The sequence below is a fragment of the Sus scrofa genome, chromosome 16, assembly GCF_000003025.6.
Source record: "Sus scrofa isolate TJ Tabasco breed Duroc chromosome 16, Sscrofa11.1, whole genome shotgun sequence".
In the NCBI taxonomy this organism is placed as follows: domain Eukaryota; kingdom Metazoa; phylum Chordata; class Mammalia; order Artiodactyla; family Suidae; genus Sus; species Sus scrofa.
This window is the reverse complement of record NC_010458.4, coordinates 47,424,511-47,442,936: the sequence shown is the minus strand read 5'-3', so window position 1 is coordinate 47,442,936 and position 18,426 is coordinate 47,424,511. Positions and strand designations below refer to the sequence as shown.

General features: G+C 37.7%; 2 protein-coding genes across 12 annotated transcripts in view; one reads left to right on the top strand and one right to left on the bottom strand.

Moving 5' to 3' along the window:
- Positions 1–857, top strand: part of CCDC125 (coiled-coil domain containing 125) — a 36,510-nt gene extending 35,653 nt beyond the window's left edge. For all 8 annotated transcript variants that reach the window (XM_013984842.2, XM_013984840.2, XM_005672516.3 and 5 more), the window contains one exon: positions 397–857. In XM_013984842.2, coding sequence (XP_013840296.1) covers positions 397–705 — 309 coding nt within the window. In that variant the 3' untranslated portion in view covers positions 706–857. The remainder of the gene's footprint in view (positions 1–396) is intronic.
- Positions 1–18,426, bottom strand: part of CDK7 (cyclin dependent kinase 7) — a 35,660-nt gene that overhangs the window by 2,859 nt on the left and 14,375 nt on the right. For 2 of the 4 annotated variants that reach the window (XM_021076536.1, XM_021076537.1), the window contains 4 exons: positions 17,241–17,340; positions 13,801–13,887; positions 10,788–10,937; positions 7,905–8,052 (listed from right to left, as the gene is read on the bottom strand). In XM_021076536.1, the coding sequence (XP_020932195.1) occupies positions 7,905–8,052; positions 10,788–10,937; positions 13,801–13,887; positions 17,241–17,340 (485 nt within the window). Of the gene's footprint in view, positions 1–7,336; positions 7,529–7,904; positions 8,053–10,787; positions 10,938–13,800; positions 13,888–17,240; positions 17,341–18,426 lie in introns of those variants that run through there. The other 2 variants (XM_021076538.1, NM_001166314.1) reach the window with 2 other exon arrangements.

Genomic DNA, 18,426 nt, shown 5'->3' with positions numbered 1-18,426 from the left:
ATTATTCATAGTGATTTGACTTAACATTAAAGATCGAACATTTCTGGGAGTTCCCGTTGTGGCTCAGTGGTTAATGAATCTGACTAGGAACCATGAGGTTGCAGGTTCCATCCCTGGCCTTGCTCAGTGGGTTAAGGATCCGGCGTTGCCGTGAGCTGTGGTGTAGGTTGCACACATGGCTGGGATCCCGCGTTGCTGTGGCTCTGGCGTAGGCCGGCGGCTACAGCTCCGATTAGACCCCTAGCCTGGGAACCTCCATATGCTGCGGGTGCAGCTCTAGAAAAAGGCAAAGACAAAAAAAATAAAGGATTGAACATTTCCATGAAGTACTTCTGCCTGTAGCACTAATATTCTGTGACTTACTAACTGGTACATTTTTAATTTCTATACATGCAGTTAAATGATAAAGAAGAAGCTCTGGCTCATCAAAGAAAAGTTAGTTACATGCTTGCTCGGGCTTTGGAAGACAAAGACACCACCTCAAAAGAGAATAAAGAAAAAAATCCAGTGAAAGACATTTTGCCATTAAAAAAACCCTGGCAGAAAACTTCAGAATTTCCCCTTTTGCGTGATCCTGTACATTCAGATGTTCAAATTTTTAATTCTGCAAGCTGCATTTGTTCAGTTAAGCACTGTATTAAAGATCAAAACTATACAAGGACTCTTAAAAGATCCTGTTCTTTGCCATCAAATATCATGTACTGAAGACAAACCAGTTGAAATTAGAACTGAGAACTATGTACATCAAGACTTTGAAAAGGGACATGTAAATGTTGGTACTTCGGAAGTTGCAGGTTTTCCAGGTATTTCTAAAATTTAGGAGGCAGCTTAAATAAATGTTTTCTACAAGAAATTTATTAGTATTGTATTGATGTGTTTTACTTATAAATGATATCACCATATTTTACGAGGTTTTAAGTATATGCCAATATCTTAAAAGCAAAAAATTTTTTTCCTCAAAAATCACTATTAAGATTGACTATAGGGATCTTGGGCTGGCTCAAACAATAGGAATGACTTAATTTTTGAAATAGATTTATCTTGTTTTATTTGCGTTTTTCAGGATTTTTTTATTTTCCATATATTACATAGCAGTAATCTTTAATACTGCTGTATTAACAGCATCACAAGGACACATTACGTTGTCAGCAGTTTTAATACAACTTTTATTAATCTCTACTGAAAAGAAACTACTACTTAAACAGATGAGACAAAAATAGAGTAATAAAATATAATAAACTATTTATAGTTGTGTTAAAGGAACAGCACTGCTTGGCATTAATAATAATAAAAGTTAAAAACTTGGCAAATAAATTTTGAAAAAAGGAAGAATGGTGAGCATCTACTGTTACAAGATATTAAAATGCATTGTCCTGGAGTTCTCTCGTGGCACAGTGGCCTAAGGATCTGGTGGTGTCACTGCAGTGGCTTGGGTCACTGCTGTGGTGTAGGTTTGATCCCTGGCCCAGGAACTTCCACGTGCCATGGATGTGGCATAAATAAAATGCACTGTCTTGATAGTAATACAAAGCTACATTATTTAAAGCACTGTGGTAATAGGATATAGCAATGGGATAAAGACCATACACAGATCTAGTATATATAACAATTTAATATAAAATAAGAGGTAAGGAAAGGAAGGATCTGGAATTATTTAACAATACCAAAATGGGGTATGTAAGAAAAAAAAAATCAAATTACAAAACCTAGAAAGGTTCTTGTTTAGTGTGTGTTATGTATAAAAAACTCACATAATTGATAAAATTAGTAATAGTACAATTGATAGATGCACAAAGAAGCTGAATCAGTCTCCTAAAGGAAATAAAAGCAAATTTAAACAAGTGGGACCTGATTAAACTTAAAAGCTTTTGCACAGCAAAGGAAACCCTTGACAAAACAAAGATAAACTATAAAATGGGATAAGATATTTACAAATGATATGATAGGGTTTAATATCCAACATATATAAACAGTTCATACAACACAACATCAAACAACCCAATTTTTAAAATGGGCTGAAGAACTGAATAGTCATGTTTGCAAAGAGGAAATGCAGGTGGCCAACAGGCACATGAAAAGAAAGATGCTCAGTATTGCTAAGGATCAGGGGAATACAAGTCAAAGCCTTGAGATACCACCTCATACCTATCAAAATGGCTATCATAAAAAGAACACAAATAACAAATGTTGGGGATGTTTAGCAAACAGAAACCTACACTGTGGGTGGGAATGTAAATGGTGCAGCCACTGTAAAAAACAGTACAGAGGTTTCTCAAAAAACTAAAAACAGAACTACAAAGAGTTCTCTTGTGACTCAGAGGGTTAAGGATCTAACATTGTTACTGTAGCAGCTTACAGAGCTGCTGTGGTGTGGGTTTGATCTTTCACATGCCAAGGGTGTGGCCAAAAACAACCTGCCATGTGATCTGGCAATTCCACTCCTGGCTATACATCCTTAAAGAAAACAAGAACAGGGAGTTCCCGTCATGGTGCAGCAGAAACAAATCCGACTGGGAACCATGAGATTTTGGGTTCGATCCTTGGCCTCGTTCAATGGGTTAAGGATCCAGCGTTGCCATGAGCTGTGGTGTAGGTCACAGGAGTGGCTCGGATCTAGCGTTGCTGTGGCTGTAGGCCAGTAGCTGTAGCTCCAATTAGACCCCTAGCCTGGGAAACTCCATATGCTGCAGGTGCAGCCCTAAAAAGACAAAAGACAGAAGAAAAAAAAAAACAAAAAAACACTAATTCAAAAAGATATGCGCCCCAATGTTCACAGCAATATTATTTACAATTGCTAAGATAGGAAAATAACCTAGGTGTCTATCAACAGGTGAATGGATAAAGATGTACACATACACAATGGAATACTACTCAGGCATGAAAAAGCATGAATTTTGCCATTTGTAGTAACAGAGATGAACCTAGAGACTATTATACTAAGTGAAAAAGCCAGAGAAATCTAAGTATCATATGATATCACTTATATATGAAATCTAAAAAAATACATAAAACTAGTGAACATAAGAAAAAAAGGATACTCATTGATGTGATTATAGTCAGGGTACAATAGAGGGTAGGAGAGTAGGGGATATAAACTATTGGGTGAAAGACAGGCTCAAGGGTGTACTGTATCACATGGGGAATATAGCCAATATTCTGTAATAACTGTAAAAGGAGTGTAGCCTTTAAAAGTTGCGTAAATTTTTTTTTGTAATGCTGCACCTGTGGCATATGGAAGTTCCCAGGCTAGGGGTTGAATCAAGAGATGCAGTTGCCAGTCTACACTGCAGCTTGCAGCAACACTAGACCCTTAACCCGCTGAGTGATGGCAGGGACTGAACCTGCATCCTCAGGGACACTAGGGTCCCTTAACCTGCTGAGCCATAATGGGAACTCCTGTATAAATTTTTTTTTTTAATTTTTAAAAGAATCTGAATCAACAGTTCACAAAGGAGGGATTACATATGATTAGCAAGTGTAAAGAAGCCACAGTAAAAATCAACAAAAAGTAAGAATAAGGTATCAAATTAGCAAAGACCCCAAAGATTCTGTGAGTGCTAGAGATGATGAGGTGAAATAGATTCTTACATAAAGGTTAATGAATGTATACATTTGTATACATTTGAGATACTCCATTCAATATACTCAGAAATGAAATTTCTGGATCGTATGGTGATTCCATTTTAAATTTTTTGAGGAAGTACCAGTTATCCACAGCTGCTGCACTGTTTTACATCCCCACCAACAGTGCACAACAGTCCCAATTTCTCCACATGCTAACATTATTTTCTGGCTTTTTGGTTTTTTTGTTTTTTTCAGCTGCACCTGGGATTGATCCAAGCTACAATGACAATGCTGGATCCTTAACTGCTATGCCACCAGTGAACTCTTTGTAAGTTTTTTTTTTAAATAGTAGCCATCCTAAAAACTGTGAAGTAATAGCTCATTGTGGTTTTTGACTTGCATTTCCCTAATAATTAGTGATGTTGGGCATCTTTCATATGCTTTTTGGCCATTTCTACACCATTTTTGGTGACATGTCAATTCAAGTCCTTTGTCCATCGCTCTTTTTTTTTTTTTTTTGGTATTTTTGTTTAGGGCCACACCTGCAGCATACGGATTCCCAGGCTAGGGGTAGAATCAGAGCTGAAGCTGCCGGCCTATGCCACAGCAACATCAGATCTAAGCTGTGTCTGCAACCTACACCACAGCTCATGGCAATGCCAGATCCTTAACCCACTGAGTGAGGCCAGGGATCAAACCCATGTCCTCGTGGATACTAGCTGGGCTTTTACTGCTGAGCCACAAGAGGAACTCCCTTTATTTTTTTTAAATGAAAGTATAGTTGACTTACAATGTTGTGTCAAATTCTGCCATGTAGCAAGATGACCCAGTCATACATCTATATAAACATTCATTTTCTTATTTTATCTTCCATCATGGTCTATCCCAAGATACTGGATATAGTTCCCTGGGCTATATACAGTAGGACCTCATTGCTCATCCATTCTAAATGTAACAGTTTGTATCTACTAACCCTCAACTCCCAGTCCACCCACTCCCTACCTCCTAGCACCACCCCTTGGTAACCACAAGTCTGTTCTCTATATGTCTGTTTTGTAGATAGATTCATTTGTAAAAATATGGAATGCTTCATGAATTTCGGTATCACCCTTACACAGGAGCCATGCTAATCTTCTTTGTATCTTTCCAATTTTAGTATATGAGCTCCCAAAGTGAGCACTATCCATTTTTTAATTGGATTTTTTTAAATTGTTGAACTGTAACAACTATATTCTTTATTCTGGTTATTAACACGTTACCAGATAGATGATTTGCAAATGTTTACTCTCATTCCTTAGGTTGCTTTTTCACTCTACTGTTTCTTTGATACACATAAGCTTTTAATTTTGATATAGTCCAAATTGTCTATTTTTTTTGGTCTTTTTGCCATTTCTTGGGCCGCTCCCACGGCATATGGAAGTTCCCAGGCTAGGGGTTGAATCGGAGCTGTAGCTGCCAGCCTACGCCAGAGCCACAGCAACGCAGGATCCGAGCCGCGTCTGCAACCTACACCACAGCTCACGGCAACGCCGGATCGTTAACCCACTGAGCAAGGGCAGGGACCGAACCCGCAACCTCATGGTTCCTAGTCGGATTCGTTAACCACTGCGCCACGACGTGAACTCCGAAACTGTCTATTTTTAACTTTTGTTGCCTGTTCTTCTGAGGTCCTATCCAGGAAGTCCCTGCCAAATCTGATGTTATAAAGTTTTTTTTCCTATGTTATTTCCTAAGAATTTTTATAGTTTTAGATCTTTGAACTTTAGGTCTTTGATCCATTTTAAGTTAATTTTTGTATACGGTGTAAGGTTAGGGGCTCCTTTTTTTTTTTTTTTTTTTTTTGGTCTTTTTGCCTTTTCTAGGGCGACTCCCGTGGCATATGGAAATTCCCAGGCTAGGGATTGAATCGGAGCTGTAGCCACCAGCCTATGCCACAGCCACAGCCACGCCAGATCCAAGCTGAGTCTGTGACTGACACCACAGCTCACGGTAATGCCAGATCCTTAACCACTGAGCAAGGCCAGGGATCAAACCTGCAACATCATGGTTCCTAGTCAGATTCGTTAACCACTGTGCCACGACGGGAACTCCAGGGGCTCCTTCATTTTTAAGAACTATTGAACAGCTACTGGGAATGTAAACTGATAGGTAATAACTACTTTGGAGAAACATGGCAATATCAACACTAACTGAAAACACATACTTGACCTCACAACTACAATTCTGAGTATGTACATTAGAGAAACTCTTGCATGTGCAAATCAACATTCCATTTTTTTAATAACTGTGAAAAACTAAACATAACCTAAATGTCCATGTGGCAGAATCCTAAAGATGGCTTTCTCAAGATTCCTATCCTAGACTTACAGCTGCCAAGGAGGAGCGGGGTGGAGGAGGGATGGATTGGGAGTCTGGGATCAGCATACACAAACTATAATATATAGGATAGATAGACAAGACCTACTGTTTAGCACAGGGAACTATGTTCACTATCTTGTGATAAACCATGATGGAAAAGTAATTAAAAAAGGAATATATATATGTATATATAACTGAATCACTTTGCTGTATAGCAGAAATATAACTTGGTAAATCAACTATACTAATAAAAACTTTTAAAAAGTCATCAATATATACTATGGAAAAAAGACTCCTGTACTGATTATTCAAGCACTAACCTAGGAACTGCTATGAAGAGAGTTTTTAAGATGTATAATTAAGACCTAAGTGAGCTGATATTAGCCCTAAAAAATTAAAAAACAAAAACAAAAAAAGATTTCTCTCTCTTGGTAACAGATGAGGAAGCCAGACAGTTTGACAGTTTTGCTGGCTTACAGATAAAGAGTGCCCTGCAATAAGGCTACTGGACTGCCTTAAGAAGCCAAGAGGGACCAATGACTGACCACTAGCAAGGATAGGAGGCATGTGCTTAAAATGACATGAACTGTATGAACCTGGAAGCAAATTCTTCCCTCGAGCCTCAGATAAGAGCCCGGAATCAACTGCCACCTTGATACTGGCCTATGCAAAAAAATATAGGTGAGCCATGCCAGACATATGACCTGCAGGATAAATCTGTGTTACTTTACACTGCTACACTTATGGCAATTTTTATGCAACAAAAGAAAAATAACAACAATCCATAAATAGAGCATGCCATAGTGTTTATACATACGGTATTATATGTGTGTGTGTGTGTATGTATATATAATATATATATTACTATTACATGGCAGTTAAAACAAAAACTAGATTTATACATATGAACATAAAATATTAAAATTTTGAGTAAAAAAAAAAGTGCTGTATGAGATGTACAGTCTACCACTCATAAAATTTTGAGACCCAAATGCTGTATATTACCACAGGCATTCTTCTAAAATAGCACTATTAACTGATGGGAGGACACACTCATTTCGTGAGTCATTCTCCTTTGGGGAGGGTGAAAAGGAAAAAAATAAAATGGAACGACACAGTAAAGGGAACTCAATTTTATCTGTAATGTTATTCTCTCCTTTTTTTTTTTGTCTCCCATTTAATATATAATATTTGTTAAGTCAGGGTAGTAGGTATTTGCTACATTACTACTGTTTTTCTAGTTTTCAGTACTACCCCCTTTACTACAAATCTGTAATGCTATCTGGGCTGGATCACTAAAATAACTGAAAATTATTCTTATTAAGGTTTCCTTAATGCATTTGCATTTTCAATTCTACATTTCAGAAACTTGAATTTATCTTACATTGCACTCTAATCAGAAAAATCAGAATTGTTTGTTTTAAAATACATTTAATAAAAACAACCCAATTTTACATATTTTACACAGGTAGAATATTTACAAATTCCTTTTTTACTTAATGTTTACTATTTTTCTACTAATTTGCCTTTTCCACTATTTCCTTCAGTAGTAGAATATTGTCCAGTGTTCTCTGTAACTAAAAAATTAGCTTCTTGGGTAATCCTCCTGGGGGGGAAAAATGAGGTTGTTTACATTTCATCTTATAGCAATTTTAACCAGTCACTGCATTCCAACTACATTTATTTTTACTTGCTTTGGTTTTCTAATACAATGTACCAGTAGGAATTTTATAGAAATAGGGTACATACTGACAGTTCTTATAATTCTGAGATACACTCAAAACTGTCCTTTTAAAAAGCATTACGTAAATATTCTCAATTGAAGCAAATACAGCTAAAATACCACATTCTACTTTACATAATTGAAGTTTTGAACAAATAAACAGTCTCCATCTCTCTGCTGCCCTTCAGCTACTACCTATATATCAGTTATCTGGAGTTTTCAGAATTCCCTTCATTTCCCATGAAAACAAGAGTTTTACCTTGTTCCAAGGCCTCTGTTCTCTTCCGTTTTGTTGCCACAGCAGGATTGGACTGTTCCTTTAAAGCTTCCACTGGACAGTTTGGTCTTGGCAGCTGACATCCAGGTGTTGGCCCTGGCCGATTGCTGAAATACTTAGTTTTCAATGCCTTTCGAAAGAAAAGGTAACAAAGTAAGGCTTTAAGTGAGTATCTGAATTGTGTTTAAGAAAATCTAACTTCCAAAACTGTAAGGAGCATTAACAATACTATGTGAACAATCCCCTTCACAAACTTAATTTCAAGTACTGGACGTGCAAATTAATACAAATAAACATCTCGCAGGAGTTCCTGCTGTGGCACAGTGAGTTAGGGATCCAGCACTGCCACAGCTGTAGGTCACAGCTGCAGCTCGGATTTGCTCCCTGGTGTGGAAACTTACATATGCCAGGCATGCAGCTGCCCACCCCCTCTGAAAAAAAGAAAGAAAAAACATCTAGCAGCCTAAGATTCACTGACAATTCCATGACTAGAAAAAGATTACCTTCAAATTTTTCCATAAATAGCATGTACTAAATATGAAATATCCTTAATAAGATATTGCATAATTCAGCTCTCTACACATTATATGCTCTACAGTTCAAAACACAAAGAGAGAAACTTGCTTAAAAAGAACTCTCAAGTTTATTTGTCAGAACATCTATATGTATTCAAATTCAAAATCATGTATTTTTTTTTTTGGCTGCTCCCATGGCATATGGATGTTTCAGGGATCAAACCTGTGCCACAGCAGTGACTCAGGCTTCTGCAGTGACACCACCACCAGATCTTTAACACGCTGTGCTATAGGGGACTCACCATCTCATCTAAATTCTTAGAAATAAAACTTTTTAAAAGATGCAATAGGTTGGAAACAATGGATTAAAATCCAATAATCCACTAAAATTGACAGTAATTTTCTTGGAAATACTTGCCCAAGGTTATTTCTATTTACTACCAGTCCAATATTCTATAATATGATATTTCCACTCAGGTCCAAAATTCCAATAAAAAGTTTTATTCTAGATGACAAAATTGTCAAGTTCATACTTTATTTGCATCGTAGTACTGTTCAAGAGCCACATTAATTTAGGACATTTCCTTTTGGATAATTCTCTAAGGAACAAAAAAAGTCATATAAACTTTAATACCTCCTTCCACCAGTCAACATAGTATTATCTGCAGGAATAATTTAGAGATTTCTTATTTTAGAAGAGTTTCAGAGTTCCCGTCGTGGCTCAGTGGTTAACGAATCTGACTAGGAACCATGAGGTTGTGGGTTTGATCCCTCGCCTTGCTCAGTGGGTTAAGGATCCAGCGTTGTGGTGAGCTGTGGTGTAGGCCGGCGGCTACAGCTCCAATTCGACCCCTAGCCTGGGAACCTCCATATGTCAACAGGGAACAGCCCAAGAAATGGGGGGGAAAAAAAAAAAAAAAAAAAAGAGTTGCACTTACAAAAAGCATTAATTCCAAATCGTAGCAGTTTCCTAAGTAAATTAAGCTAATTCTGAGCTACAAAGAGATCTAAGAAAGAAAGAATATCTCATTTCAACTTTTAAATATCCACAAGCCAAAACCCATTAAAATAAATTCATTCTATCAATATACAACCCAAACAAGTTATCACAATTAGCATTTTTCTATAAATTTTGAGTTTTATTGTTTATGATAATAACTTTCTAGATAATCTTATCTGGCCTCAAGTTTCTTATGCTGGAGATAATATGTATATACGCCTGGGTGAAAAAGTAAAAATGAGTTACTTGTTTGAAATTAGAAGGGTAATTCCAATGGTAAAATACATAGTATATATGCATCAATGTAGCACATGCTGCTAAGAAGAGAAGGCTAATAATAGAAATAAATGAGTTAAACAATGAGTCTGTAATAAATTTAAGTGAAAAAAAATCCACTTTGTATCCCTGATATATGGTGCATTAACATGTTCTGCCAGGTATGAAGATCTGAGACATTTCAGTCTCTCCTTTTATGAAGCCAAATCATTGTACTGTGTTGCATTTTTGCACTGCATTTCCCTGCCTCAATTTTAAGTGTTATTAACTCCATCCACTTGTGTGTGCTTGTTTTTCTTTTGTGTGTGTGGCTTTTAAAACAAAGAAAAAAAAAAAAACTTTTCCATTATCACTTTCTTTTTTTTTTCTTCTTTTTTGCTTTTTAGGGCCTCACCTCTCAGCATATGGAGGTTCCCAGGCTAAAGGTCAAATCGGAGCTACAGTTGCCAGCTTACACCACAGGCTGTAGGCAGGATCCGAGCTGCATCCGTGACCTAAACCACAGCTCATGGCAACGCCAGATCCTTAACTGAGCAAGGCCAGGGATCGAGCCTGCAACCTCATGGTTCCTAGTCGGAGTCTTTTCCGCTGCACCCTGGTGGGAACTCCCATTATCACTTTTGGACTGCCACAATGACCAGCATGCACATCTAGACTGCATTTTATAGGGAAAAAACTGAACAAAATACTTTTGGCACAGGCTTTGGCACGAGATTTAAGTTAACACATAAGAATTTAACTGAAATATACCAGTATCTTTACAAATACAAAAACCTTATATTTTTCCTAAGTAAACTTTCAAGTTGAAAGCAAATTATCAAATAGAAGTGTATTTATATGTTCCTAAGCAAGAGTAAACTCTCCTGCACCTGCATGTACATTATATAATTTAATACCAGTCTTGAACAGTGTCTGTAGCTTAGGGAGAAGATGAAATCTGTTATTCCTTAAAACAAAACAGATAAATCAACTATACTTCAATAAAAAATTAAGTTAAAAAAACCAGAACCCCATCTTTTCAGTATTTTAAGAATATTAGAACACATTAAGAAATCAAAAGATATGTTAAAATACCTGTGTGGCTGTAATTCGAGTACATGGATTAAATAAGAATAAGCCTTGTATGAGATCTAGCAAGTCATCTCCTGCTGCAATGAAGATATGTTGTAGCGGGATTCCAGGGAAACTCTTAAACGTCACGAAATCTGGAAGACTACACATGTCCTGTAAAAATATTTTTATAATTCATTAAGAACATACCTATTGAAAGGTATATAGACCTCAAGTGAAAAAATAAAACGGCTGTGTACATGATACAATGATCTATGTAGAAAATCCCAAGAAATCTATTTAAAATCTCTTAGAACTAAGTGAACAATGTTACAGGAAGATAATGATTCCAAAAAAATCAACTGTACAATAAACATGTGGATACCATTTAGAACCACTGAAAAACCATGAAATGCTTTGGTGAATGAAAGTCTAACAAAATGTGTAGGACTCATATAATGAAAGCTGTACAACTCTGATGAAACAAAATCAAAGCTCCAAATAAATGCTAAAATCTATCATATGGATTAGAGGATTCAATGTTGTAAGGAGGTCTAGAGTTCTCAAATTTGTATAAATTTTTTTTAAGGTGCGGCCCTAAATAGACCAAAAAAAAAAAAAAGCTACACAGATGAGAAGTTCCCATTGTGGCTCAGTGGAAACAAATCTCACTAGCATCCATGAGGCCACAGGGTTCAATCCCTTGGCCCTGCTCAGTGGGTTAAGGATCTGGCATTGCTGTGAGCTGTGGTGTAGGTCAGAGACACGGCTCCAACCCCGAGTCGCTGTGGCTGTGGCGTTAGGCCAGCAGCTACAGCTCCAATTAGACCTCCAGCCTGGAAACTTCCATATGCTACAGGTGTGGCCCTAAAAAAAGACCAAAAAAAAAAAAAAAAAGCTACACAGATGACAAATAAGCATATGAAAAGATATTCAACATCAGCAGTCATTAAGGAGGAAAAAATTAAAATCACAATGAGCTATCACTACAAACCCCTCATAATGCTTAAAATAAAAAAGTGACACCACCAAATGCTGGAGAGGATGCAGAGAAAATGGGTTACTCACATACTGCTGGTGAGACTATAATATGAATACAGCCCCTCTGAAAAGTAGTTTGGCAGTTTCTTAAGCTATATATGCAACTACCATGACTCAGCAACTGCACTCCTGGGCATTTATCCCAGATAAAAAAAGACTTGTGCTTACACAAAAACCTGTAATGAATGTTTATAGTAAAACTGGAAACAATGCAGATGTCCTTCAATGAGCAAATAGTTAGGCAAACTGGTACAATGAATTTCTGAGATACACAACAACCTGGATAAATCTCCAGAGAATTACACTGAATGTGGAAAAAAAAAAAAGTAAATTTCAAAAGTTTACATATTATATGACTCCATTTATAATATTCTTGAAATGACAAAGTTATAAAAATGGAGAACGTATTAGTGATTGGCAGGGGGTAAGGTAGGGGTGGAAGTGGAAAGAAAGTGGGTGACTGTGAAAGGGCAACATGAGGTCCTGTACATTCACATGTTGGCGTGCTGGTTGTGACATTATACCAATTTTGTAAGATGGTACCATTGTGGGAAGAGAGGTAAAGGGTGCAAGGGATACCTCTGTTATTTCTTTTTGCATGTAATCAAAACAAGAATTTTTAAATTCCTGCTGTGTAGCAATGGGGACTATGTCTGGTCACTTATGATGGAGCATGATAATGTGAGAAAAAAGAATGTATACATGTATGTGTAACTGGGTCACCTTGCTGTACAGTTGAAAATTGACAGAACCCCTGTAAACCAGCCATATGGAAAAAAATAAAAATCATCATATAAAATAGAATAAAATTAAATTACAAAAAGAATTTTTAAAAATTGAAGGAAAACATCAGTAACTAACTACTATTTAGAAAATCATGTCAGAGAGAAAAGTACAGAATAGTATAAATACAGATCTTAAGTCAGACAGATTCAGACTGGAGTCCTAGCTCTTGACCCTGGGTAGCTTCAGGTAAGTTATTTAATCTCACTAAAACCCAGTTGTCTCATCTGTAAAATGGGAATAACAGTACTTTAATAGGATTATTAGGAAAATTAAACATAACTTATGATAACTTTACCTTATATACTAATGGCATAGAGCTAAGTGTCTGATAAATGATAGCTATTAGAACTCACAGTCAACTTTCAACTGGAAAGCTGAGGAAGTAATAGCACAAAAGAAACTTTTTTTTTTTAGGGAAGAAATAGATTTATTAAGCTAGGACACTTGTGAGAGGTCCAAGCAGGCAGGCACAGAACTCTGCACAAAAGAAACTTCATTACAGTTTTAATCAGAAGGTAAAGAGGCTGATTAAAAATTTTCTTTTCCAGTATTTATTTTTTTCCTCAGGCTATATATAGAGAAGGAAAATCGAAAAGTCTAAAATATTAAGAACAAACAAGTGAAAATTTTACTGAACTGTAATACATAAAATGTAGCAATTTACAGTGTTGCAAATTTTTTATCACAGATTTAGTATTACTCTTTTGCAAAAAATGTAACGGGTTAAAAATAATCATAATACTAAAAAATCTTGATTGCGTTAGTGAAAATTCAATGAATATACCTAAATCCATCAAGATGTTGATAAACAAAAATGAACATCCATAAAATGAAATACTATATGGCCTAAAAAGGAAAACATTAACAGTTAATTTAAGAAAAAAGAACAAGTTGGTTACAATAAAAAATCATATGATGTGATCCCATTTTTGATCAAAAAAAAAGGAAAAAAAAAAGAAAAAAAGAAAAAAAAAACCCAATTCTCTATGTAATCACACCAAGAAACAGTGATTAACCCTTGGATGGGGGAGAGCTATTATGTTTATATGAGGCTGGATGGTATATCACAACTTTAACTTTGTATAAATTTTGCAGTGAGTACATATTACTAGCAAATTAGGACCGTTAACATATTTCTTTAAGTAATATTCACATTACAGTACTATACAGAATCCTAACTAAATTTCAAAGAAAATGTATGACGGCTTACAGGCCACTGTTCTTCAGTTGGTGTGCCCAAAGTTTCAAATATTCTTGTTAGTTGATCAAGGTCTGAATCTCCCGGCAAAAATGGAACCTGAGAGAAAGCGAGAAGCAGGTAATTCAAGATGGTTTGTGACAGCTGTTACACAAACAATACTAAAAACTTAGTAAGAAAAACTAAACTGGAGTTCCCGTTGTAGCTCAATGGTTAACAAATCTGACTAGGAACCATGAGGTTGATGGTTTGATCCCTGGCCTTGCTCAGTGGGTTAGGGATCCAGCGTTGCTGTGAGCTGTGGTGTAGGTTGCAGACGCAGCTTGGATCCCGCAATGCTGTGGCTGTGGCATAGGCTTGTGGCTGCATCTCCGATTAGACCCCGAGCCTGGGGACCTCCATATGCCGCGGGAAGCGGCCCTAGAAAAGGCAAAAAGACAAAAAGAAAGAAAGAAAGAACAACTAAACTAACAGGAACTTAAATGTGGTCTAAGATACACCAAATGTGGCATTAGAGCTTGCTGTTGCTAACCAAGAGTACCACACTGCCCATTTTATTCACTCCTCAAATCGTTAATAAATACTTAGCATGTAAGAGGCACTGTGCTAAGCCCTAGGCATTTAAACAAGGGAACAAGACAGCCCCCACTCCCCCTTGGAGTGAACATGGCGCACAGTGATACTACTACTACCGAACAAGACGATATGTTTAGTGAGAGCACAGGATAGGATCCCAGCCCACACAGGAACTGCACCTAAGACACTCTAGACAGGGCAGGGAAGACTCCTACAGGAGTGGTCGTGAAAGTTTCCGAAGAGCAAAGAGGAGAGTTGCAAACAAAAAGTCTAAGACGGAAGAAAAAAACTATTCCAGTAAAAGGGCAGGTGCAAGTGCTAGGAAGCAAGAGAATACATCTATATCCCAATCTTATTTAAACGACCTCTTTGCAAATACTATCTCTAAAGAGCTATATGGGCCAACTTTAAGGAGATAAATAATTACAAGTTAAATATTTAGTAAGCTGATACAAAATGATAAATTCTGCCATGCAAAGACATTATATTCAAACCATTCTCAGACATGTAAATATACCGAAAAGAAAAAAGGAGTTTTCGCTACTCTGTGAGGCTTCTGGCACTGTTAAAGGCTATGAAAATTTACAGAATTACTGGGAAGACATGAGATTAAGTACCAAGTATCCAACATTTTTATTACTGTGAAACTCTACCAGCAAAACAAAACAAAACCAACCTCTGTCAGTTATCAATATATTCCAAAGTCACCCTTTTTGACTTCTTGTAATAGTGGATCTGGGCCCTTTAAGAGACATTATAGGAAGAATAGAGTTTTGCTTCCTGGCTCCAGCCTGCTTGCCTGGCAGGCTCCTGCAGCACTCTCAGCTTCTAGAATCAATACCAGGTTCCTGCAGTGTGGGCAGTCTTTCCAGTGCCCAACTCCAACAGTGCACAGAAGCCAGCAGCTGCCCTCTAGAACCCCTGGGAGATGGTCTTGTGGCAGAGCAGCTCCAGAGAAATGCTTTCCTCCACATCCCAAGAGAATAGATTTCCACATGTTCTGGAGAGCAGATTTTCGGCAAGTTCTGCCAGCACAGCTCTACGGCAGCTTCTCTGCCATCCTCTGAGCCCTCTTCAAGAGATCTAGATCTCAGCCCTGTGGGTCCTCTTCTTTGGGTGCTCTTAGTCCTAGGGTTACCCCTAGGTATGAGGGGCTGCTCATTATATCTGCCAGTTCTATATTTAGAGTTCTCTTTACTTTTTATAAGTCAGTCTCTCATTATTCCAACCTCTTGTCATAGTTTATTTTTTATAATTCTTTATATTGTGCTTCCCTTTTCAAATAAATGTGTGGCTTCAATATTGTGATTGGACCCAGACTTAATACAACCACTATTTAAATTATGTATTTATGGAGTTCCTGTCATGGCACAATGGAAACGAATCTGACTAGGAACCATGAGGTTTCAGGTTCAATCCCTGGCCTCAATCAGTGGGTTAAGGATCTGGCATTGCCATGAACTGTGGTGTAGGTTGCAGACACGGCACAGATCCTGCATGGCTGTGGCTGTGGTGTAAGTTGGCAGCTGTAGCTCCGATTAGACCCCTAGCCTGGGAACCTCCATATGCTGAAGGTGTGGCCCTGAAAAAGCAAAAAAATAAAATAAAAAAGCTGTCTTTTAAAAAATGAATCACTGAGAGTTTCCTGTTGGCTCAGCAGATTAAAGATCTGGCATTGTCACTGCCATGGCACAAGTTTGATCCCTGGCTTAGGAACCTCCGCAGGCACAGCCCACAAAACAAAACAACCATGGAAGAATATTCTCAACTGCTATTTGCTTCCACTGACTTTCTAAATGGAATGATCAGTCATGACTAGGGGCTATGAAATTCCATTTTGTCTTGGTCGTGCGTGAACTATGCTTTTGAGAGTTCATAGATTCTCGAATGTAAATTTCTAATAAACTCTACGTTCTTTTGAGTAGCGGAGCTGTCACACCAGATGATTCAAAAGGTCCCATTACTAGCACAGGGATTACTGATATTACCTCCAAGCCTAAATGTGAGGCTCTCTTTTACATGCAAGTATTCTGAGGGGTGAGCTTCTCAAGATGATGCATAAAACGTACACTAAACTAAAAAAGACATTTAAGAAGGTAACTTCTCTCTCTGGTGTAGCAAAGCTATTTTTTGTGTTCAAGGAAATAAATAGATTTTCATGTTTTGGGTTCACATTTCTTTAAATATATGTAGCTTGAGGAGAGGGAGAGTAAGAGCTAGAATCTGGAATTTAGGGAGAAAAAAAGTCAGCCTTAGTGAGATTCCTCAATATTCCTCTACCTTCATCACTGAGAAGGGCTAAACTAAACTTTACGGCTAAAAAAAAACTTCCCAAAATGGCACCTTTCTCTCCAGTAAAAGGAAGTGAGAAAATGCTTCATTGTAAGATGGTCTTAGGACCACTATGTCTGCTCTGCTTAAAGAGAACTGAAATGCTCCCCTCATACATTAAAGTGATGCAGAGTTGCAGCTGCTGTGGTTGGTATTACATCTCTTAAAGTGTCCTTTAAAACAGCCCCCCAAAAAAGGAGTACAGACGTTCATCCAAACACATTTAGTTACTGTAGAGATAGTACCATATTACATACAACTCAGTGAGAGTTTTATTCTAGGTCTATCTCAGAACATAGAAATGATCTACAATAAAACTATGGTCCTAAATGGGAGGCCTCTCATTTCGCATTAGTATTAATAAAAAGGCTGCATTTTGCAGAGGTTTTTTGTTTTTGTTTTTTTAAAATTGTTCTCTCTGTTGCCTTTTTGTTTTTAGGATGGTCCATCTCTGGGAATTACCTCTGGGAAGATAATTCTTATACAAATTGTAAGAACAAACTTCTAGAACAATACTCAAATGTGTACATCAATTTAAGACTTACCCTTAGAAGCAACTCTGCCAATATACAGCCAACAGCCCACATGTCCACACCTACACCGTACATTCTAGCTCCAAATAGTAGCTCAGGAGCCCGATACCATCTGAGCAACAACAAGATATATTGTCATTTTAAGAATGGAATTATTAAAGTATTTCTTAGAGAAAACTCAGTGAAACAACATCCACTGATGAAATTCACTCTTATGGATATATTAATTCAGAGTTCCCTTTGTGGCTCAGTGGTTAACGAACCCGACTAGGATCCATGAGGATTCAGGATCAATCCCTGGCCTCGCTCAGTGGATTGGGGATTTGGTGTTGCCGTGAGCTGCGGTGTAGGTCAAAGATGCAGCCTGGATCTGGTGTGACTGTGGCTGTGGTGTAGGCTGGCAGCTGGAGCTCCGATTTGACCCCTAGTCTGGGAATCTCCATCTGCTGCAAGGGCGGCCCTAAAAAGAAAAAAAAAAAGGAGTTCCCGTTGTGGTGCTGTGGTTAACGAATCCGACTAGGAACCATGAGGTTGCGGGTTCAATCCCTGCCCTTGCTCAGTGGGTTAAGGATCCTGCGTTGCCGTGAGCTGTGGTGTAGGTTGCAGACGCAGCTCAGATCCCGCGTTGCTGTGGCTCTGGCGTAGGCCTGTGGCTACAGCTCCGATTAGACCCCTAGCCTGGGAACCTCCATATGCTGCGAGTGCGGCCCTAGAAAAGACAAAAAGACAAAAAAAAAAAATTTAAAAAGAAAATACCATTAATATGAAAAATCCAAATATACATAAATGCACTGCTTCGTCGAGAGTATTTTCATTCACACTGAGTGATATAAAATATGGAATCATGACCAATCAATAAACATAGGCGCCCAAATCAGGTGATTACGTAGCCACGAAAGTTTCAACAAGCCTAACTGAACTATAAAAGAAGTATAAATTAGACACCAAAATTACTAGGTAAATATCTGAGGAATGAGTTAATTCAACTCCTTTTGAAATAAGAACTATTTTTTTCACTGTGGTAAGATACACATATTAAAAGAGCCAGGTTGGGTTTTTTTTTTTTTTTTTTTTTTTTGGCCATGCCTTTGGCAAGCAGAAGTCCCCAAGCAAGGGATGGAATCCGAGCCACAGTACTAACAATGCCAAATCCTTAACCATCAGGCCACCAGGGAATGCCAAGGGCTGTATTTTTAAT